This window comes from Lissotriton helveticus, chromosome 1_1 (assembly GCF_964261635.1).
Source record: "Lissotriton helveticus chromosome 1_1, aLisHel1.1, whole genome shotgun sequence".
In the NCBI taxonomy this organism is placed as follows: Eukaryota; Metazoa; Chordata; class Amphibia; order Caudata; family Salamandridae; genus Lissotriton; species Lissotriton helveticus.
In genome coordinates this window covers 1,767,983,509-1,768,007,018 of record NC_136057.1, presented here as the reverse complement: position 1 = coordinate 1,768,007,018, position 23,510 = coordinate 1,767,983,509, and the positions used below count along the sequence as shown (strand labels likewise).

General features: G+C 41.4%; 1 protein-coding gene across 1 annotated transcript in view; it reads right to left on the bottom strand.

The window, feature by feature from the left end:
* LOC144752100 (complement C3-like) overlaps positions 1-23,510 on the bottom strand; it is a 1,799,539-nt gene that overhangs the window by 506,643 nt on the left and 1,269,386 nt on the right. Inside the window, exon 26 of the mRNA XM_078640046.1 lies at positions 87-246. Coding sequence (XP_078496172.1) covers positions 87-246 — 160 coding nt within the window. The remainder of the gene's footprint in view (positions 1-86; positions 247-23,510) is intronic.

Here is a 23,510-nt window from a genome sequence, read left to right as displayed (position 1 = left end):
ATTTATTGTAAATATCTTGAAATACTGTTCTCCCTAGAGTATATAAGGTGTACACTGTAAAATGGAAACCTTAGTAGTTTAATTACCTTCATAGGGTCAGCAAACACCTGACCAGTCTCTTGAAACGCCCCATCTGATAGTTGCCTATGTACGAGAAGCCACTCCACGCTTTTGCATATAGGAACAGCGTTCACAGTCATCAGTTCATAGGCAATGGAGTACATCTTGACCATATAGGCAGTCAACCTTAGATGAAAAAAGGACACAATTAACTATTTCGTAACTAACGCAAAGGCATGCCTATAATAGAGAATTCATTTTTTTATACATGTTTTTGCAATATCAGTCACACAGTCTATGTTTTCTTCATTTTTGTTGACTTTGTTTGTTAATATATAAATCCAAACATGGTTTGTGCAAATTATAAACTTATCCTTTATGTAAGTGTTTTCATTTTTCTGGAATATGCTTTTGGTGGTGTGCATTTTTAATAAGCATGAAGGGCTAGATGTATGAAGATTAGGATTAACGATTTCCCAATTGCGATTTATTGAGCATCGCTATTTGGAAATTGATATTCCTAAAGTTTGCACTTCATGAGTTTAATTTAGCGATTCGTAGTGAGTCGCAAGTAGACATACCTCATGAATACTAATGAGGTGGTCAGCAGACCACCATGTGTGTGATTGCTTTTAGATAAAGCAACATTTTATTTTCATACAGGCTGTTTTCCACAAGAAGAAAAAAATTAAACGTTTAAGTTTCATTTCTTAAGAGTAGGCAGTGGCTCTTAAATCTTGTTTTTCAACCATTCTCAAAGGGGACCTTTCCCATTTGCAAGTGAGTTACCACCAACTTTGGCGGTAAGGTGCTAATGTTTTGCGACTGCATTTTGGTCGCAAATCATTCGTACATACCAATGCAACTCATTATTTGGAAGGGATGCCCCAAACACGCCCCTTCCAAAAACCGATTTGCAACCCCAATTGCAATTCAATAACAGGTTACTGAATCGCTATTGGGGTTTGTACGTTTGGAAAGGGCTTTTTGCGTTCACAAATGCCTCGATCTGACCCGAAATTACAAATGTAGGAAAGGTTGAAGACCTGTAATGATAAAAGATACAAACAATTTTAGATTTTTATTCATGTCTTTCACCAACAGCACTGAGTGTCAGTGTCTCTTTTAAAGATGATCTTGGTGAGGAGAAGGTTTTGGATGTGTTGATTTTTTGAGACGCCCATCTCTATGGTTCTCAGTGTGCCGACCAACAGAATTAAGGGATTTTCTCATACCGGTTGCCACTCAACACAACTAAGGCACTGTTTTTGATTGTCCTTTTTGTTTTTTTAGATTAGATTAATATTGTCACTTCTCCTTGCTTTCACTTCTTGTGTGTGCTTTGTAAGGTTGATTCTCTGTTTTTCCCTCTCTGTTGTATATTAGCTGTTCATTCTATTTGGCCTTTCTGTTCCAGTGTCCACAGCTTGTTTAGGATGTCATTGCCAGTTTGGTCATCGGTCATTCTGCCCACCCTTCCAGCTCTAGCATTTTGAACACCCTCCACTGGTTAGCAGTCGCCATCTTCCAGGCTCCTTTCAATGAGCCCTTTGCAAACAATGACCTACTTATCTTCAGTAACATCTGTTCCTTACCTGCCACCTAGCGCTGTGTAACTTTGACAAATTCATAGGCTCATTCATGCTCTTTGCTGCTGCCATTGTTCCTGTCTTGCTAACACACACTGGAATTTCCTACTGCCTACCTTAAGCAGCGTTCCCCTCCACGTATTTCTGAAAGCAACTGAAAACCCTGTTTTTTATGACACCGTTAATTCTTCTTTATCCTTGGAATTCAATAAGTCACTTTAATATCTCTACAGGATCTCCTAGCACATGTACATGTCTCACCATGGCAGTGTTTTCAAGCAACTCTACTGTCTCTGGGATCTCTGGGATGTCATCTGTCACACTTGTACTTCTTAAATTGCTCCATGGAATCACTTTCTGGCACTCAAATGTCCACAGTTGACTCTATGTAAGTGTGGGACTTTGGGCCAGATTTCATCTTGGCGGACAGGTTACTCTGGTACAATAGTGACGCATATCCCGTCCGTCATAATATAAATCCCATAGGTTGTGCGGGAGTAACCCATCCTCCAAGATCTAAATCAGGCCCTTTGCCTTATAGCACCAATTGAGTTTCTGTAAATTTAAAATTCAAGGAAGCAATGTTTTTGCTCATAAATCCGCAGCATTTCAATGGCATCTGTTCCCAGAAGTGAGTAATCATCTAGAAAACCAAAAGAGAACTACACTTCTGGAGAAGCGTGGCTCAGTGGTTAGAGGCGGCAGACCCGGAAGCTGAGATTGGCTGTGGACCAGGGTTCGATTCCCCGCCTCGGCGGGTCTCGTGCTCAAAAATTCCACGGACTCGACAATTCTCACTCCAGTGCCTACTCGACTCACGGGGTCACACTCTGCGACTCTGGGCAATAGCTTGCTTAATCTCCACTACGGCCCCTCGCGGCGGGATGCCTGGCTTTCACCTTGTGGATACCCTGCCGGGGTATCTCACAGGGGAATACCAGGACGGGTTCCCTAAGCAAGCGCCTTGATGCCTTCGGGTGATACGTGCGCTATATAAGTCGCAATACATTTACATACATTTACTTCTTCCCTTCTTCATCCCATCGCTTAATGAGTGTTAGCCTGAGCATTGGCCTTGTGTTTTTCATTCCACTGAAGCCTGTGGTGTAGATATACTCAGAACTTCTCTGTGCAAGATAGCAACAGCTTTTGGTGTGTTCAAGTGTCCTTGCTTCAAGTGACTCAAGGTATACGTCTGCACAGCCTGGAGTTAGCACCTCCTTAGCCCCCCTTTGACGCCTCGACTGCAGATGAATGGCTCTACCATTGCAGTCACTGCCATTCCTCGGGCCTCAGCATAGCCCCAGCAGCTGTTACAAGGCGAGGCACTTCCTCAGGGTGCTGTGGTTCCATGTTTTTGAAAGATGCACAGACTAATGTGTTTCCTCGATTTTGAGTGCTCCTCACCATCTGTATACTCTTTGATACTCAATTCACTTGGTCTAAGCATCATGTGATCTGTAATTTATGCTTACTGGAGACCATGCTGTAAGTAAATGCTTAGCACTCATACGTTTCCATTGCTGCCAGACCCTGTTCAAGGGCAGACACTGGCTACTTTGACACAGCCATAGTGAATTATGTCATTTGCAAACTGGGTAAAGTACAACGCAAGCAAGAGTTGAAATCCCCTAGTGCTATTATCGGTCACTAGGAGGACACCCGGTGAGATTTCCCCAAGGCAAGCGGTCTCAGCCATTGGTGGTTAGATGCCACTCGAGTAGAAAATTTACACGAGGAACAGCATCCTCTGGCACACCGTGTGGTGCTATTTTCACTAATTCTTCAGCGCAGAACGAGCTCCCAGTGCTAAAAATCAGTGTGAGCTGTGCAACGTAGCTAATTCTGCCCTTTTGCAGACCTCCTCAGAAGCTTGCTGAGTTTTTATGTAACTCCAATGAGTGAAACTCTGCGAGTTCCAACCACTCCTACTCAGCACGAAGAGTGGGTAATACTATGGGCCTTATTATGACTTTGGCAGTCTTGGAGCTGGGCCACCATGCCACGCCACTGCCCCGCTGCAGGACCACCAAAGCCATAAGAAACCACCGCCAGATTACAGCTTTTTAAGTCTCTGGTGGCCGTTCCTCTGGCTTTCCCACATCATGCCTATAAAAAAGGCACCGCAATGGGACTGCTAAAAGCAAGTTTCTGCATGCCATGGACGGCTAAGTCAATGCCTTGCAGAAACTGGGGTGCATGCAGACAGGGGGGCACACCATGTGTCCCCCTGCATGCACCACAAAGCCCAGAGGTGACATGGGGCCCTGTAGGGCCCCTTTGTTTCCTCTCCACCACAGTTATCATGGTGAGTTCACTGCCATGAAAACCGTGGAGGAGAGGAAACTTATAATATACTTGGTGGGCTGCAGGGTTGCAGTGGCCCCACCAAGCTGATTGTGGCCTCAAGACAGCCGTAACACCATCAGGGATTGCGGATCCCTGGGGGCAGCAGTGGTCCCATGGTGGTCCGAACGTCCTACGTTTAATAGGGCGGTCGAACCACTGGTAGTCGCACTGTCACTGTGTGTTGGCAGTCCATTGGACTGCTAAACTCTTAATAAGGCCCTATATCTCATCAAAACAATATGGCTAATAGGCTTTTTGCACAATTTGATGTTGCCCAATTTAGCAATAAGGGAAAACCTTATTCCACTGGACATTACATATTTTGACGACAAGGAGTAGATTCAGTCTCTTTTGCCAGGATGAGGGCTCGGATTCCAGAGATCATGATTTTCCAAAGTATCCGCACAGTCCAGGGCAATTGCTTCCCTTATAGTGGACAAGAGTCACTCTATTTTCATTTTTTTGTGTGCAGATTTATATAGCACAAACTAGACCCGAAAGTATTGGAGTGCTTTACATGAGCACCAGTTACGTTACACAAGGACACATTCATTTTATTTGGTGGACACAGGAGTAGTAAGTGATTTGCCCAGAATCGCAGTATGTGCAGTCGACCCTGAGTCTCAAACCTTGCTTTCCCAGCTCCAAAGTCGGTAGTCTAGCCATGAGACCACATCCTCTCCCCATCTCTTTGTTCCTGCTAGCAAAGGCACTAGGGACAGACCTCGAGAGAATCAACATTGAAAGGAGCTTAGGGAGGTCTGCCTTAGAAGGATGACAAAACCAACCTGAAGATCAATATGAAAATAGTTATGAATTTCAAAAACACAAGCAACTCGGAACATTGTTCACATTATTTTATGCACATTGCATGGCAGCTGGAAGAAGCTGTTTCTAACATGAACCTCTCCCCCCACAGCATGACAATTTTGTACTAAGCATGTGACCGTCTTGGAAATACAAATAATAATTATGATTTAAATAGCTGTTTTATACAAAACGTTTGCAATTTTGTTGCAGGTAGGTAGTAGCTGGATAAAAAGTGAAGTTATGGTTCTTGAAAATTGTGACTGAGCTGATTCTTTAAGATCCTGGTGTAACCACACCAGAATCAAGGAAACCACTATGAAACAAATAAAAAAAACTATACAATATACATATATATTAAATTGTGGTTAATTTAAATTAAACCAAAACAACCCTGAGAATCCCCGCTTATGGTTAACTCACTATAGCTTACACACCTGCCATGCAAACCAACCTTCTCACACCAAATGCAATGCGCAGGAGCTCACAATATTTATAACAATAAATGAGAAGACTTCAAAAGATACCCTTGAATTTCAACTCATACTTAAACAAGGAGATCATATTATCTCAATAGTTGTGTCATTCATAATGTTTATAGTAAGGTAATATGTCATGCCACTTGTGAGATCATTTATTAAGTCAAACATTGCATCAAGGGTAAGCTGATATGAATTATGGTTTGCAAAAGAGTTGTGAGAGCTATGGTTTGTTGTGCTATCCATAACTTGAGCATTTCAGGATTTCAGATTTTTTTCTTAGCAATAACTGCAATTTACGTGTGTCTGAAACTGAAACAAAGTTGTTGACTGGTTACTTTTAATTGAGTTAGTTAGTCTTTAGGAAACTGAAAACAATGGAATGTGAATTACTTTGATGCCATCCGAATATTTTGCGTGAAATTTGGCAGACTCTTGGTACAGGAATGATGCGTTTCTAACTTTTAAATGATTGTTGTTCAGATTGGTCACCGGGGTGCACAAGTTACTTGGGGGTCAATTAGATGTAGCATTTCCTCTTACACAATCACTTTTTCCCAAGGCTTGACATTGAGATAGACCTTTAGTCAGAAGATGTTGTTTTTGTCATGTACAACCACTCAAGCCTATTAGAGATATTTGTATTTCAAAAATGTGTCAGTTGGTTTTGACTGATGATTGTATTTTGTGACTGACGTGGTGCACTTCAACTAAGATTCTTTGTTTCAAATTTCATGCTGATTGTTTGTGGGTAAGTCTCATTATTGGGGCAATGCAAAAGTACATTTTTCATATTGCATTTAACAGAAATGTGTGATCTTCCCCACAGCAGACACTGCTGAATACTCCATTTTGGGCATGGGGATTAACCTCTACTGAAATAAAAGCTCTTTTAGTTTGGTGTATCTCTGTTTAATATCTTTAATATAATTGTCACATGGTGCATCACCTCAAAAGCTTAAGCAACACTTACAAAAATATATGTAGGAAGGGACACGATTGATCTAAGACGAAGCAGAAAGCGGTCAGGGACTTGGAGGGTGGTGGCAGGCAAGCAATGTGCCCACTGCACACAGCCAAGGTCCATGGGAGCGTCTTTTGGGCACAGAAGTGGGTGCAGGTTCTGCTGTGTGCCAGAACCTGTCCCTAATGCTTGCTGTTCTTAACTAAATACCATTTATAGCAGATCTGTGGGGCACAGTGAATGGGAGAACGATATGACCAAATGTGACACTCTTTGCCCAGAGCCGACTGCTCACGCATGAACTCTATGTTCAAAGGGTTTTCTTTTCATGGTGACTGGATAACGCTGGATACATGGTGTGAAAACATTATGTGCAGTGAGTTTTTACTTTGACAAACCTAAAGAATCACTGAAAAAATAAAGTTTATTTAAGGGAAGTTCTTGTTCTTTACTGAGACCAGTAACTAGTTCTTTACTTAGAGCTGAAGAATTGTGTATTAAAAACATTGCTGAAATTCCACTACTAAATCTTAAGTTGAAATGACTGTCTTTAGACCAGTGGTGTTACTGATGTTGTCTCCAGCAACATTCCTGATATTATGAGATGTAGATGCAGAACTTACCAAAAAGAACAACTTTTTAATGGTCTTTTGGATTTGAATTACAGATACGGCACATTCCTGCCTGTCTGTTTTTACGCAGGGCCACACAGGGCTACAAGATTTCTTGCTGCACTGCCCTGCACTAAAACCTCATAAATGAGGCCCTTTGTGTGGACATTTGTCTCGTGAGGGCTAACCTATCCTAATGTTTTACAAGTTTACGAAAAAAATCATAATACAGGACCCCCTCAACCCACACATTAGATATTTTAAAACATAATAAAATATAAGTATGCAGTTATAATAGTTATAATAATATTAATTAGGAGGAATGAAAAGAAAAAACTATGGATTTAAATTTGCCATGAATGTAGAAATGTAGTAATAAAGTGTGTTTTTTAAGTTTGGTATGAATTCAAAAAGTATTTTTGGAGATGCAAGTATTCAAAGGAAGTACTGGGTAGACTTGAAAGAGGTATCACTTTTCTATATCACTGACATTTAAAGTTTCGATTCAGTGATTCGCAAATCCTGTCAATCACATTCGAATTGTTTGACAAATGCGAATGCTGGTGATTGGCTCTGTGGATTTTTTTTCATCATCTTGAAAAGCACATTGATTCCAAATCGTGACTTTCACTCTATGGAAAAAAAATCCACAGCAATGGGTGAATGTGCACATAAGAGGTGTCAGACCTGAGGGAGGTTTTGGGGGGACCAAGAGGCATGGAAAATTTGGGTTACATACAGTGGCAACTCCTCCAATAAGGTGGAGGAGCATCACCCCACTGAGCTGGTCGAAAATGCAAAAAATGAAATGATAATAACTCATTGTTATTATCATTTTATTTTTCCCCTTGCTCAGGTGGGTTGGGGTAGGGCTGCTCTGGTCACATCGAAAGGGAGGAGTGGTTGGCGTACTCCAAGTGTGCAGGACATTTTGACTTGTCTCCTCGAGCCAGTCAAACCATCATATGCACTTTACATGTTCTCCATGTAGGATGCATTACAGCCCGCACGGAGAACATGCCCAGCCTCTCATTCTATGGCTGAGCGCCAATCCACAGCGATCAGACCAATCACAATGCTGCATTGTAGTGATGTGATTGGCTATCGGGAGACTTGAAGCCAGGTGCTTCCTGCCCTGGAGGCCGGCAGAAGAGGACTCAGAGGAGGTGGCAGTGACAGCATGCGGCACGGGAGACAAGTGAGTATTTTAATTTTTAATTAAATCCCTCCCCCCATGACCTTCCCCCCACCACCTTCAAATAGCAGCCAGTACAGGTAACATAACAGGAAAAATTTGAGAAAACAAAGCATGATTTGTGATTTTTAATTTGATCGCATGAGCCACCATTTTATGAAGTTGAGCTCTCTGCCATTTTGTGAAAAAAATCGGAAGCAATTCATGACTTTCTCAAGGGGTTAAAAAGAAGTGAGAAAGGCGGAGGGAACAAGAGATAAAGAGAACGATGGAGAGAAAAAGATGCAGAGGGGAGGGAGAGTCAGCTGCTGTTCACAGCGGGGATTTCGTTCATCTGGGCTTAGGTGTCTGTGATAGCGTCAGAGAAGGGCCTGGCCTCTGGCAGAAGGCAGTGCACAATGAAGATTGAGAATAAAGTGTACTATAATAAAATAGATATTCAATATTAACACCGTAGCAAAAAGTGAAGTTATGGTCCTGGCGCAAGCACGCAAAACCACAAAAATGTGCCACTTATTGTATGCAACATACTCTTAACATGCCATAACTCACAGCACCCACCATGTACAAAACACCGATTTGCAAAGGCACTTGAATAAAAGTATTCAAGCAAGAGTTAAATATAGCGGGTGATGTAATGTATGGTCTGATAGATAATTTACATTTAAAATAGACTGACTGAATTGTGAAAACAAACGTAATTCCAAAATGTATTAAAAAAGCAGTTCATGTAGGTATTCACATCACAGAGGGGATAATGTACATGTGCAAAATACAATATGAAAAAAAATATTACCATTGGTAATTAATTTTCGCGTAGATAATCTATATACCTGCAGAGCCATGATGAATTCTGATACCTGCAGATTCCTCATGTTTTGAATAGATTCCCAAAGCAATAACCAACTGGGACGTGGTGATTGATGAACTGGTTAAGCAACTCACTGGCACATCTAGCCACGTAACGGCAATCAGAACAAGCATTGGCATAGCCAATAGGTTTCGCATTTTGGACCTTATAAGGGTTTAGGCATGCAACAGTTGATGTTGTTGCACCAAGGATATTGTGCTGCATAACTAAATACTTATAAGGTCCTAAAAGCGAGACCTATTGGCTATGCCAAAGCTTGTTAATATGTGTTGTAGAGCTGACAATCAACTTTGTGGTGCAATGGCTACAGTGATAAAAAAAGAAGTCCTTATCTGCAGGTCAGTGATGCAATCACTACAATCTATCTGTTGTTTTCTTGCATGTTACTGTAAGTGAACATAGATAGGCCCACCAAGTGCCTACTGGAAACATTTCTGTGTAAGGAGTAATCTGGTTTTAACAACAAACAGAAGATGGTCTGCGTAACTGAGTAACAACGTTTTTTGAGGTATATGTCCCTGACTCTGTGATCGAAATAGCTTTCCTGCGGTATATAAGAATTGAATAAGACAAACACGTGAATCGCAATTTTGCAACAGTCGTATACGATAAAAGCTTTTAAACAGAGCTGTGTAAATGTCGAACGTCCAATCATTCATCCATTGGTTATGTTCTTCGTTGGCACCAATGATCAAAACTAACCTTGGTAATAAAGTTACTTTGAGTTTGATCCATGCCTTTTCTGTTTTTAAACTGCTCTTATTTTAGGTAATGTGTATATGCCAAGAATCAGAGGTTATTGCGTCCATTGTATTCGAGTTCGCAACTTTAGTTCAGGGTTCAGGGAACTCATGAGTGATAGCTTTGAGTAGAGAAGCCCCTTCATTGGGCTGGTAAGGCCCCTTTAGAGACACCCCCGGCCCCCCAGTCTTATGGCTGAGATTTGAAGGAGCATTGACGGATGCCCCCTGAAGCCCCCCCCCCGGGTTACTGAGACTCACCCAGGGCTTGTTCTTGCAGCACCAACAGGCAGAGGAGCAGCCACAGCATGGTGGCAGCGGCCGGCTTAATAGTTGTCTCTCACGGAAGCACCAGCTTAGAGAACACCCGCCCACTGATGGGCAGAGCCTGCCTCAGCAACCAATGACAGGAGCGTGAGAGGCAACAACAAGAGCAGCAGCAGCAAGGGATAACGCCGCACCCCCTCCAGCCCCCCTCCTCTCCAAGCCCATACAAGGGAATCTCACCTCCCGCCCGGCTAGACAACACGGTTCATTCATTCATACAGTGAAAAAAGAAATGATGAGCCGGAATATATACCAACACTTATCATAATAACACACAATTCACGATTGCAATAACATGCTAATACAAATAGATACATTTCCGGGCAATACTGACTGGCTAAGGTTTCTTCCCAATAGTATCGCTCTCGTACTTGAATGCAGTAACAAACAAGGTTTCTTCCCATTAGTATCGCTATCGTACTTAAATGCAGTAACAAACACAAGCATTGGCCACGCAGCCGTAAAAGTAACGCCGCACGGCCATGAAAGCGAAAGTGAGCCACACGGGGGAGGGAGTGGGAGAAGGGAGGGCATTCACGCGCGCAATTAAAGAAACCAAATGGCAGCTGTGCACGTCGCGCGCGCTCTTGTGCACGTAATAGCAAGCTGGGGGCCGGCAAGGTAGCACTTTTAAAAGCAGCTACTAAATGTCTCGGCCAGACCAGCGCATGCGCTGGATCAGGCGAGACCTAAAAACTGTTTTAAATGTAAGCAATCACAATTGGCAACCGCATAGGGGTTCAAAGGGTGAATACATGGAAATGGAAAAACCAAATTTATGTCCCATCAAGGCATAATGAATTGGAAAGGGAGATGCATTTGGTGAGACCCATCAGATCCCTTATAACTAGAGAGAACTTCAACAGGGAAGACTGGTTTTGGAGATATAGAAAGGCCAACAATGCAGATAGATAGCCCTTTACCATGCCGACTGCAGAATCCTGCTAGGCCAACAAGAGGGCAAACTGTGAGATGCCCAATGCATGGTCCTCGACAGGTTCTATAGAATTGTTTCACAAACCAACTTCATCTCCCAGAGTACACCATTATGGTTGAACGTCTGTGGGCACTGACAAAAACCTCCACCATCTCAGGAAGCAGATAAAAAGCATTTAGGTGCCCCCGCTGAATCTCCAGGCACGAGAAGCAGTGGAGGCTGTGGTGCAGTACCAACCCCTCCAATTGAGAGCAGAGGTCTGACCTGTGAGGGAGAAAGAGTGGGGGCACAAAGATAGGTGTGACAGGTCTGCATACCACATCCTTCTCATCCAGTCTGGGGCTATTAAGATGATTTGGCCTGGTTGACCCAAATCTTCCTCAGCATCCGAGAAATCAAGGGCAGAGGGAAATGCGTAGCGAAACAAAACCTCCACTTTAACCAAAACATGTCCCCCAAGACTTCCTGCAATGGATACTGGAGGACAGAGAACTAAGGACAGTAGGCAAAATGTATACCTAAGGTATTCTCCAGAGGGACAAAAATGTTCTGGAACACTTCTGCGTGAAGTCACCACTCACTACAAAGTGCCACTGATTTAGACTGTTGGCTCTTACATTCAGAGGCCCAGCCATATGGCAGGCAACAAACCAGAATTGTTGCTTCTACACCCAAGAACAGAGTGTATTGTGTCTTGATAGAGAAGATGCAAATCAACTCATCCTCGAGCAAGACATCCTCCTGGCACATTGATCGGGTTGTCATCAGTGGCCCATTCGTTGGACCTGAGGGGCAGGATGGCGCGTGGGCTCCAAATTGTAGTGGGCGAGAGCAGTCACTTCTGCGGGTACTCAACAATACCTGAATTATAGGTGAGTTACACAGGGTTAATCTGCTAGGCATGAAAAAATTACTTGCAAAGTCAATGCACAGGGCAAGCTTGCTCCGTTCTCAGTCGTTCTGTAACTCCAGGAAACATCTCGGTCTGTCAGAGGCCACAGATGATAACCTGCCCCCACTCCCCTTCCTACACTCCTGTCCTGATGAAGACCCCTCGTAAGGGACACACTAACCTACTACTATCAAGGGGTCAAAACGTCGACATCTACCACACTAGCCGGTTTGACCAACAGCGATTCATCACTGTGACTCTGTCTGCAACCATGGCTATCTAACCTTTGTATCCAATGTGAATGACTTGGCTCTTGTATGAGCTCCCTCTGTGTTTTGTAATAATTAATTACGTGAATTGCACAATATTTCACTCACTTCCTTATTCTCACTTCATTCACCATACCCTCACCCTTCCTCCCTGGGACACTGCTTTAAAAGTGTCAGCGAATGTAATGAACTATTGGTTGTTCAGTGTGATGAAACAACACTGTACATCAAGAATAAGATGTTTTGTTGAATTTTTGTTTAACTTAATGTAATTTTGTGGTTCTTTTATACAATCCTATACTGGGACCATTGTTCTAATGTACTGCTCTATACCCAGGTACCAGTGACGGTTTTGGGTTTACCCTTCTAGGTAACCTTAAAATGGTCGACAGCAGCTAGCAAACTAGAGCCTGCTGTTTCCTGGCTCTGCTGGCTTTCTTGTTGGGACATTTTCCTTGCAGAAAAAGCTGATTCTTCTCTTAGGTGAATCGTTTCCAGTGTAGAGTTTGCTACATAAGTGTGCACAAGGGTGGGGGTCTTTGTTTCTTAAGGATTGAAACTTGTTTTTCAAAAGTCAGTTTAGCGTGTAACAAATCAGACCTCTCGTTTCTTTTTCTTTATCTGAGTGGGGATCAAGTATTTTTCCAGGTTCATCTCATCAGTGGGGCAGGACTTCTTTTCTGAGTACCAGGATTCTAAAAACTGTACTGCTAACCCATAGACATTTTTAAAAGTTGTGTTTGCAATGGAAAACTGATTGAAATATGTTATTTTACAATAAAGATATCTAAATGAAACTAATAAATGCAACAAAAAAAGTTACTGATATAGTGTTACTTTTCAATTTCTAAATTTTGTAAGCCTTGTGACATTCGTCGTACTGGGAATCGGCATTGCGAAACCTTAAGTGCTGTACTCTTCCATTCCTATTTCCAGGATTCACAGAGGATCTGTGTATCCTTATGGCCCATTGGAGAGGTTTGACTGGATCCTGAGAATGAATCTAAAACATTCTGGAACAGTTTATTGCCCTATGTGCCATAAGACTGCTGGGGAGAAAAGGAAAATGGACCAATTTTTTGCTATAGTATACTTTTTGGGGCATGCAAAATGTGTTTCCAATAGCTTCTAAACAAGAAAAATAGAAGAGAAGAAATCCGGAAGAAAAAGGAGAAGGAGTAAAAGAAGCAATGAAAGATGGTCAGAAGGAGGATTCCAGTTCACCACCAGAATCCATTGTCAGAAATGTGTCAATATTGCAACTAGTGAAAAGAAAGTGGCATCCAAATACATGATGTGCACTTTATCTAACAAGATGCTGATCAGAAGCAATTGAAGAAAATACAACTTCATGGAAAGCAATTTGATGCTGGAAAAATAAAGAGAAAGGTGGTGAGAGTGAGTGCTTGGATTTGAGGAAGTGTGTGAAGGAGGGTTAGTGGATTAGTGTGAAAATGAGAGACGGTGAGAGAGTGAGTAAAGTGAAGGAGTGTGTTAAGAACGGTATGAGGGAGAAGGTGTGAGTGAGACACTAGGTAAGTTAGAAAATAATTGCCAGACTGATAGAACGGCAACTGGCTAGCTTCAGCGGTGGGGCACACCGCCTGCTTCCGGAGAGCCCCTGTGCTTAATCCTCTCAAGCAGTTTGGAACCCCCAACCCAACGCAAGCGACCGAATCCAGGGAGAGTAGTTATTTTTGGGTTTCTGAATACATCATCTTTGATTTCTGTCAGAGGCAAGAGTACCTCCGAAACCTATGCCACTCCAAGTCTCTAGTGTTTGAGTAACCAAAGCAGATCCCATGTTGCCTACATCTAAAAGTGTGTTTCATAGACGGGCAGTGTTTTTCAGTGTCCATAACTGACCATTTAAATCCCACTCTCAGTCGAACAGCTTTGGAATAGTTTTCTGTATAGTGTAAGTTTAGCCTACCTTGTTTCCTATTTTCATGCACCATCCTCAATGATATTCAAACCTTATTTCCTTCCCAGTTGAATTTATTGCAAAATTCTGTAAACTGTGTTTTAGAACCAAAATAAGCAAGGCCTAAAATAGATATTGGATTTGGGGCAAGATATTTATTTTCAGGACTGCCACCTTACTGAATCAAGACAGTAGAGGTTGCAATAAATTAGACCTTTTTTGACCTCTGAGATTAATTTGGGCTAACGTGGGATCATAGGTTTACTTCAACTAATACTTAGCCCCCTTAAAAGTAACATTTCTGTCTATAGCTCTCTAACCCAGACATCTCCTTGCTCTCCTCTCTTCTTCCCCGTAACTGTTGCTTCCTGTACCTCCCCTTAGACTTCTCCTTTGTTTACCAAATGAGCGCCATGACTTTCTGGAAAGGAGGAGCAACAAACCTTAGCAAAAGCCTTTCATAGATAGTGGTTTGTCAACATTTCATGTATGAACCATATTTAGGAAGACAATGCATTCGTTCCTTTATTTTTTTGTTGCATTTTTCGTCCCCTCGCTACTATTGTTCTCCCTCATTTTTACTTCTAGCAGTTTTCTTCTGGATGCAATACTTGGAATATTTGCTCGGCTCCTTTCTCCTTCCTAGATGTTTATAGGACGTTTAGTGCATGTAGAGTTTGTTGAATCAAACTCTGCATGCTTTCTAAGGAGGCTATTCCCATTAGAGTGTTTGTCCTCCTCCTTTCGTCCTCTTTCCCATTATGCTAATCAGTGCAGAGTGGCACTGTGTCTACTGGAAGACATTCTCCTTCTTGGCCAATCAAGATGAGGAGTCGCCAGGCCTTCTAAGCACCCAGTCATTAACAGATTGTGACGTCAACGAGTCCTTTGGTTTGTTTATAATATGGATCATTGTCAGAACAGAGCACAAGAGTTACAATAACTGTGCCTTAAAAATACAGCACTAAAGAAGGTCTTTGTGTCAGGCCATCATTACAACCCAGTAGTCACATCAAATGTCCTGTGTGTTTTTAGAATCCAGTAAAGTTAACAGAATTTTTGGGTTGCTTTTGCTTTAGCACTGTAAAGTGCAGCCAAGACAAAATAAAGGTGGGTTACCTGATTAGTTGCTTTTACTGAATCAGCATTGGCTTGAGCAAATTCCTAAGTAACAAATTCAGATGCTTGTTTGTAGTCTTATGTTGCCTCATTATTAGCTTTTAGGAAGATTTTTGAAAGTCCGGACTTTGAGTTTTCGGCTGAGAAAGCATTGTGCGATATTTAGCACGCCGAAATGATCATCATTATTTATGTGGCTTTTTTTCGTCTAATGGCAACTGAAACTACCTGGGTTGAGGGAACTCAGATTGCTCTCTTTCAATATTGATTGAAAGAGGATAATAAGGACAAACTGATTCATTCGTAACATCCTACCGAACTTACTGATTTAATTATATTGATTGAACACATATTACAGGAGAGAGGCAGGAGAAGAAGACAGGCATGAGGACGTTATTCTAATTTCTCTCCCATTTATTCATCTTTCAAATCAGTGGTTCCAGTAGACGCGTAGTCTGAAGGTAAGATTATGCAACTAGGAGCTTCGTGGGGTCATTTGTCTGAAAGTGTTGCTGAAGTGAAAGACTGTGCCGGTGTATGGCTCAGCATTGTATATCGTGTGATCAAGCTGGTCATACAATTCAGGTCTGTATTAACTTATCTTAGATGACTCTTGTTAGAACCATTTACAGAAAAGTAAACAGGAGTATGCAGGGAGCCATATATGAATTCTTCTATAATGTATGCTGATAACAATTTTTCCTTCTTTCAGTTGTTATGAGAACAAAAAAAGGAAATTTGGCTAATAACTCAGCATTGTTGGCTAGTAATGCTTGTGGAATATATTCATTGATCAGGCCTGGCCCACTAAAAATAAAATTCCTCATAGAGTTAAGAAGATTCCTAAAGAGATCCAAACTATTGATGGTCCATAATTAATTTCTGGTCTGAAAGAAGAAACCTCTTCTCCATTGAAAGTCTAATTTGGAGAGCATACAGAAGCGTAATCTTTTAACATTCTTTCCTTGCCTAATTAAGCAGTAATATTTGGAATGCCTTGGTTGAAGAGGCATAATCTGCATGTCACCTGGCCTACCTGGACAATATCTGCATCATATCTTTGTCATCACAGTTTTGGCATGATCATGGTTATGCCTCAGCAAGTTACTGGTCACTGTGTGATGAGATAAAGCCCTCTACATCCAATTTAATAGTGGCTAATTATTAAGTACCACTGCAGTGCCATGCCTTTTCTCCGGTTTTTGCTATGTCTAAAATGTGTTTCTGCACATCGGATATGATTGTATATAACTATCAAACCTGGAGCTTGTTCCATTTGGATTTACTTATTGTCTAACTGAGAAAGAGGAGTTACTATAGACTTAGCTCATGAGAATTTAGAGAATAGTTTAGTTGTACCATCTTCATCACCTGCTGGGGCACCCTTATTTTTGAGAGCAAAGATTGAGACTAATGGACAAGTACTGATTTTAGAGGATTGAATCATATTATGATCAATAATACACATCCTTTGCCTCAGAATAAAGGCCATTCTGGAGTCAGTTCTATAAACATAAGTCTTTAACAATTTTTATAAGGCGCTTAGTTATCACCTTTTGAAAATAATGGAAGTCGATGAGTGGAAAGTGGCTTTTTGTGCAACATTTGGGCATTTTGACTGTTGTGTAATGCAATTTAGGTTGTCTGTTCTTCCTGCCATTTGTCAGTGCTTTCTGGATTGAATATTCTCTGATGGCTTGAATTAGATTGGTGCTGTGTATGGATGGCATTCTAATGTTCTCAAATACTTTTGAAGAAAATCAAGAACATGTCAGGTTGGAGTTGATGAAATCTTCATCAGTACCATTTGTCTTGCAAACATAAGATGTGTGAGTCTTAGACCAAGCTGTAAATCAGGGATTTAGATTGAAGGTTCCTGGCCTTTCGATGGACCTCAAAAAGATATCAGCTATTTTGGATTGACCCTCACTGACTGTAAAGAAGACCCAACTTTTCCTCTGGTGTATATGTTTTTAACACAAATTTTGCTCAGACAAACAGTTACAACAGTTTTGTGTTGAAAAGGGAGGATATGAATAAAGTTGTTCATGGGGATGCTCAAGAATAAAAGGCTTTCAATAGGCTTAAGCAAAGGTTCACTCATGCACCAATATTATGTAATCCTGAATATTTCTAAATCTTCAATGCAAAAATAATCTGCAAGCTAGATGAACAATTTTCTTTGCCCAGTAGTATTTTATTATCATGTACTTTCTTGGACCAAAGACTATGTTGGCAGAAATGTCATCCCATCATTATACAGGGAGATCACTTACCAATGATCATTCTGTCAGTCCTTCTCAGAAGGTTATTTGAATAGTTCAATCATTTTAGACAGAATTAAGATGGCTCAAGAGCAGAATTAGAAATTAGAAAGGAATTAGGAAGGAAAGAGGAGATATTAATTTAAAGAATTTAAAATTAATTGTATTTCAGCCAACAAGCTATTTTTGTTCCAACTAAGAAATTACAGTTGGCTGTTTTTAAATGTGTAATGACTCAGCCATTTCTGCCCATACAGGAGTGAAGACTACTTTAAAATTAGCTGTACGAGGTTTTTGGTGGCCACCCATTCCTTCTGATATTCTAGAACATGTTGTACTTGTTCAGTTTGTGACCAGCATTAATTGTCATGTTCTAAACCTTCTGGATATTTGCAGCCACTACCATGCCCTCCTGAACATTAGAATACAATTTCCACATGTTTTAATGGGATTCCATGCTCAGAAGGATACCATACAATAGTTGCAGTATATACCTTTTAAAAAATTGCCTCTTTTCTCCAACTTAACAACAGCTGGAGAAATAGCCCAGTGTGATAATTTTGTCTTCAGATTCCAATTTTTTACCCATATGTGATAACTCATCCGATCAATCCTCTGGCCTTTCTGTTGAAGTTGCCACATAATGGGAATATTCACTTGCTCATTCATTCCTCTCACCAGATGTCACATGTTCCTAATTCTTACCATCAGATTTCCACTGAACCTCCACCAGTTATGGTATAGTGCCAACCCAAATATGTGGTTCAAGAAATCTGTGAATCTCTGAGGTTTCAATGTCATTTTCAATTTCTGATCAAATGGAAAAATGATCTTCCTAGTTAATTTTCCTGAGGAGTGATGCTTCTCAGTTTATGTTTCATTTTTAGGTTGCTGATATTTTCAACTACACCAAGGAAAGCCCAGAGTTTCAGGGATAGGAATACTATTACATTTATACCGATATCAGCAACAAAAACTGCAGTATGTGCACCTTAAGGAATGGAAGAAGTGCTGAATGTTCTACCAACATGTGTTTTCCAAGACACACATGCTCAGGGTGCATGCCTCTGCTCCACCCATCCAGCCCTGGCATATCCAGGCACCAAGTTGCCGGGAGTAGGATTTCTCATGCTGCCTGGATCACCAGGAATAGAGGACAGCAGTGGGACTCTGGAATTCAATATGAAACACAAGATGTCAAACTTGGGCATCTTCAAATACCAGACAAACTCCATGGCTTTCTGGAAAGGGTGGGGACAAGTTTTCTAACCAGCCCTTCCCATGGCTGTAGTATGTTATTATCACTTCTCAATCCAAGATGAAATAGAGCCTTTTTCCAGTAACGTCCATTCCTTTTTTAATCATATTGAAGTAGCAATGCCAAAGGGAGGACGCATCGCAACACATTTGTTTTACTATTCTTTTAGTTTTTCTCCACCCTTGATACTATTTTTGGCCTAGAGTTTTGCTTCTAGCAAATGGAGTTCTCTTTTGATTCTATGCTTGAAATTCTTGCATGGCTTTGTTCTCCTTCATGAAAGTTTATGGGGTGTTTGATATATTGCGGATTGTTTCATTATTTACCTTCATCTTCAGTCAAGGGCTACAAGATTGCCAATGATGGTTTTACCTGTTGTGGCCTTCTCCTAACGGGGACCCTCTTAAGGAGACACTTGACATATTTCACATATACTGTTCTCTGTAGGATAGTACACTGCTACTGGGAAAATGAGCCTTTCCTTATGCAATAAAGAAGGGAACACAACAGACCATACCAACCTCCAGTTCTCTACGCATACAATCCGGTACTGGTCTCTGGCAAGAAACTTGACTTTTATAACTGTCAATATAATTGGAAGTAGACAAGTTCAGCAAACAACTCATAAGAGAGCATGAGACATTCCTAAACATTAACATTCTGTCAGATATTTTTTAGGTCTGTGTGGAACTCCGCACATCTACTTGTTCACTACTACAAAAATGCCAAATGAAGAAACTTCACATTCAGATGTCCATACTCTTTTGAAAGACTAGTTGAGTTACAATGTTTCCTCTGTTCCCCGTACTTCCCAAGGTGTGGGACCCCAAGACCACATTGAGGCAGTTCAAAATGACAATGATACCTACTGCTGCAGCAGGCTCTCCAAGACAATGGTGGTAGCTAGGCCTGCGCCATCTGTCATTGTAACTACGTAAGCAGTTTTGTATAGTTGTTTACGTAGATGAAAGACACAAGTACTTTGTGAGGTTGCATCTAAGGAGTGAAGGTACTTTGCAGTTTACACCTATAACAACGGTAGATCGGGGGAGGAATGAGTGGGTATGTTACGTCTTTGTTTCTTTAGTTTACATCAAGCATGGGACAAAATTAACATACACTGCTGCAATGACTTCTCACAACTTACATAATTTACAGCAAATGTGCATTGTGAGATGTGTCAACATAACCATGCAATATGCATCTATCTGTATTGTTGATATTGCCTTGTACTCCCATAAAAACGTTTTTTTCTTAAAATTGTTTTGTACAGTTTGGACCTTTTCACCTGGAGATTCAGCAAGATCTTGAATCCCAGCTTGCCATCTTAGTCACTGGAAGTTGAGGTGCGAGGTAGTGCTGCCTCCTAAAATAACTATGTTGGAGTTCACAAGGTTAATGAACAATAATGATGCCTTTAAATGTTGTTATCTTGTCACAGAGGTCAAATATCACACTATGTCTTCTGACAAATTTCTGCTTATTCATTAAACATCAAGACTGATGTTTACCTTCCGTACTCTGACTGCGAGGTGAGAGGAATTTGTAAAGTGAACTATGTGACAATCTTGCTGGGGAACATGTAGTGAAAGGAAATGCTGCAGGGTATCACTGTTTTTCCAAAGCACAACAAAATGGAGATTTCTGTAAATGTTCTGTACAAATATTTCAAATATGTTAGCAGTTAGGGAAGCACAAATGAAACACTTTTTATTTATTTCTGAAGTGTGAGGGAAACAAAGAAGTCAAAAGCATCACAACAAATCAAGACAATCTACTTGGTGCTGCATTAATGATAACTATTTACTGAGGCCCAATTTCCACATATTATCACTTGAGTGCTGTAGAGTTGTTTCAGTAGAACTGCATGCGTGTGAAATTTCAGTGGCCACTTCAATTGAAATGTGCTGTGTGTAAATGACAGTGAATAAAAAAACAAGAAGGGAGTGAAGAGGTAGCGCTCAAAAATAGCTCAAGAGGTGGACACGCCCTCCTCTAGTAATAGTTTATCAAACAAACGGATCCAGGCTTGTGGAAAAAGAGGGGAAAAAAAGTGTTGTTCCTCCAGATCTAGTAGGTCTCCTAAAAATGATGGAAAGCACACAGCTTTGTTAAAATACCTCTCATCCACCAAAAGGACCCTTGGTGGCATTCTTCATCAACGGGGTCTTCCCATCCACCTGCGGAGCGGGGCGTACTGAAACCTATGACTACGTGGGTGCAAAAACAGTTGATGAACAGAATGCAGAACAATGTCATACATTCACCCCAGTACAGAGATCTGGGTCTAAATCCATTGTTTTTCTGCTCACCATGCCATTGCAGTTTGAACCCAGCCATATGCAAATCAGTCTTGACCCTGTGCCCCATGGGAACAGTCCAGCCCGAACCGCCAAGCCAGGTCCTCCCTGGACTGGAAACAAGCATCCTAGGACTGGTTTTGGGCTTTCAGCCCTCATCAGCCAGGATAGCTTGATTCCAGTGGCATGGAGAGCACGGGACTCACGTCTGAGCATAACCGTCCCACGTGGGAGCACTAATTATATGACAATGCTATGTGTGGTGTAGGAGTGTGAGTGGAAGGGTCAAAAGTGAGTGAAAGTGGTGTGGCTATGCAACGTTTACAACGAAATTTTTACAACGCACTACCATTACAATGCAGGTATTACCACGCATACCATTACAACGCATTGCGCTGGGGCGCGCTCTAGGGTAAGTAATAAGTTTAATTTTCTATCCAACACCTTCCCTAGTGTCCACGGGGACTGGAGTTGGAATAGAAAATTATACTTACCACTATCCAGCACCTCTAAGCGCTATGCGTTGTAACGGTATTCATTGTAAATACCGCGTTGTAAAGGTATGCGTGGTAAAAGTATGCGTTGTAACGTCATACATCCGTGGTGTGTGATAGAAAAAATATCTGGCTCTGCGGAAAACCAAGAATTTAATGTTCCTTTGAGTTGATATTATTAAAATGGGGAATGAGACGGAGGTACTAAGCTTTAATGGGCAGTACTTCCTGAGTCAAAATTGTTTGAAGCCCTCCCCTGGCTTCTCATCAGGACCTATAAGAGATCCCTTCTACACTCAAAACTTCAAAGATTAAACAAATAATATTATAACATAATTACTATGTGACACACTTAACAGTGTACATGCAATGTATACTATACCCAAATAGGTATTTTTGATGATATGGCTCTGGAAGAACAAAAACAGGGTTAACAAAGACATAACATATACACCCTGCACCAATGGTGATGGTGACCTGTAAAAAGAAGTGCTATATTTTTGCGTGATATATTTTTCTCAGTCCTATCCAATATCATTGTAACTGGTGCTGTGATATGCTGGCGAAGTACAACAATACAAGACAGACAAAAAAAGAAAAATGTAAAACACACACTCTATACTGAGTGAGTCTATACTGAGTGACCGCCATTTGCGCGTCCTCCTTGGATTTCTCATGAGTCTCTACAATATGTGCCCAGGATTCGATTACAAGTACAAAGTAACGGAAAGAGATCTGATCCCTGGATCATTTATGTACTTTTTATTAGCCCATTTCATGCCATATGAACCTGAAATACGAGAGGGAAGGAGCACCTATTGTCAAACACTGAAAGATAGAAAATGGAAAGAAGCCGTTGATTATAAAAACTGTCTCAGCAGCGTGTAACTGCTCGTATGCGGCTTAGTGGCTGTGCCGTACTCATGTCTTCAAGGTTACCTCCTCGCAGCTCTGTGGGACAATGAGCCGGCGTGGGGAGTCTCCGTTTAACAGAGTGTAAGCGTGCTTAATCTGCACGGTTTGAGTCGTAACACCGAAAAGCTGTCGTACCATTCTGATACTCAGTTCCTGTTGCCGGCCGTACGGGCTGAGGAAGATTAGAGTGTCAAAGTCCAAAAGGCGAGATCACAGGAGGAGTGAAACTCACTTCCTGTTGTGGCTCGTCTTCTATGAAAAAAACTATATTATATTTGGAATCTGGTAAACCTAATCACAAATTACTGCCCTCATTAGCAGGGAGGTATATATTTAAATATGTATGGGTAAATATGCCACGGCATATCAAGTGTCCCTGATGGCAAAAAAGGCCAATAGAGGTGTAAGAAAGTATGTTCCTGTACGTCAGAGAGAGTGACAAAAATGCATATAATAAAAGAAGCACGCCTAGTGGGGTGATGTTTCCGTGCTCCTTGTCGAGTAATGGATAAAAGTAGGAAAAAGGGCCAAAAGTTAGTGCAGTGGTAATTGTTGGACTCCACTCCTGAGATGCGGATAGCATCTTATTGATTGTGATTTAGATAGGTGACTAGGCAGGTGCTGTTTCTGGCACCTAATTATATCGGTGTGTGATAGTGCCCTCCACAAAAGATACATTCAGGTGCTGACAAATGTATATTTCATGTTTCTTTGAACCCCCTGACTGTTTATACTGGATGGTGTGAGCAAAACAGAAGCATATGGTTCTGCTGTTGGTATTTTCTTGTCAAATGTTTGGTCTTAGCCCAATTGCCCCCAGAGTATGTCATCGTGATTGCCCAGTCGAACACCCACTGTTGTTCTTTCTCGAACAGGCCATGTTCATTATTCAGCTGTTCGATGATGGTCCACTGTAGGTCTTCCATCGTATGTTGGTTTGTCAAGTAGTGGGTGGCCATTTTGTTGGTACATTTTTTACAGAGTATGTTGCTTCTGTGCTCCCCTATTTGGGTCTTGTTGTCATACCGACATATTCCATGCCGCATGGGCAGGTAATGATGTAGACTACATTCTTTCTATTACAGTTTGTGAAGCATCGCTGTTCCCATTCAGTGCTGTTTTGGAATGTAACGTGCTTGGTTTTTT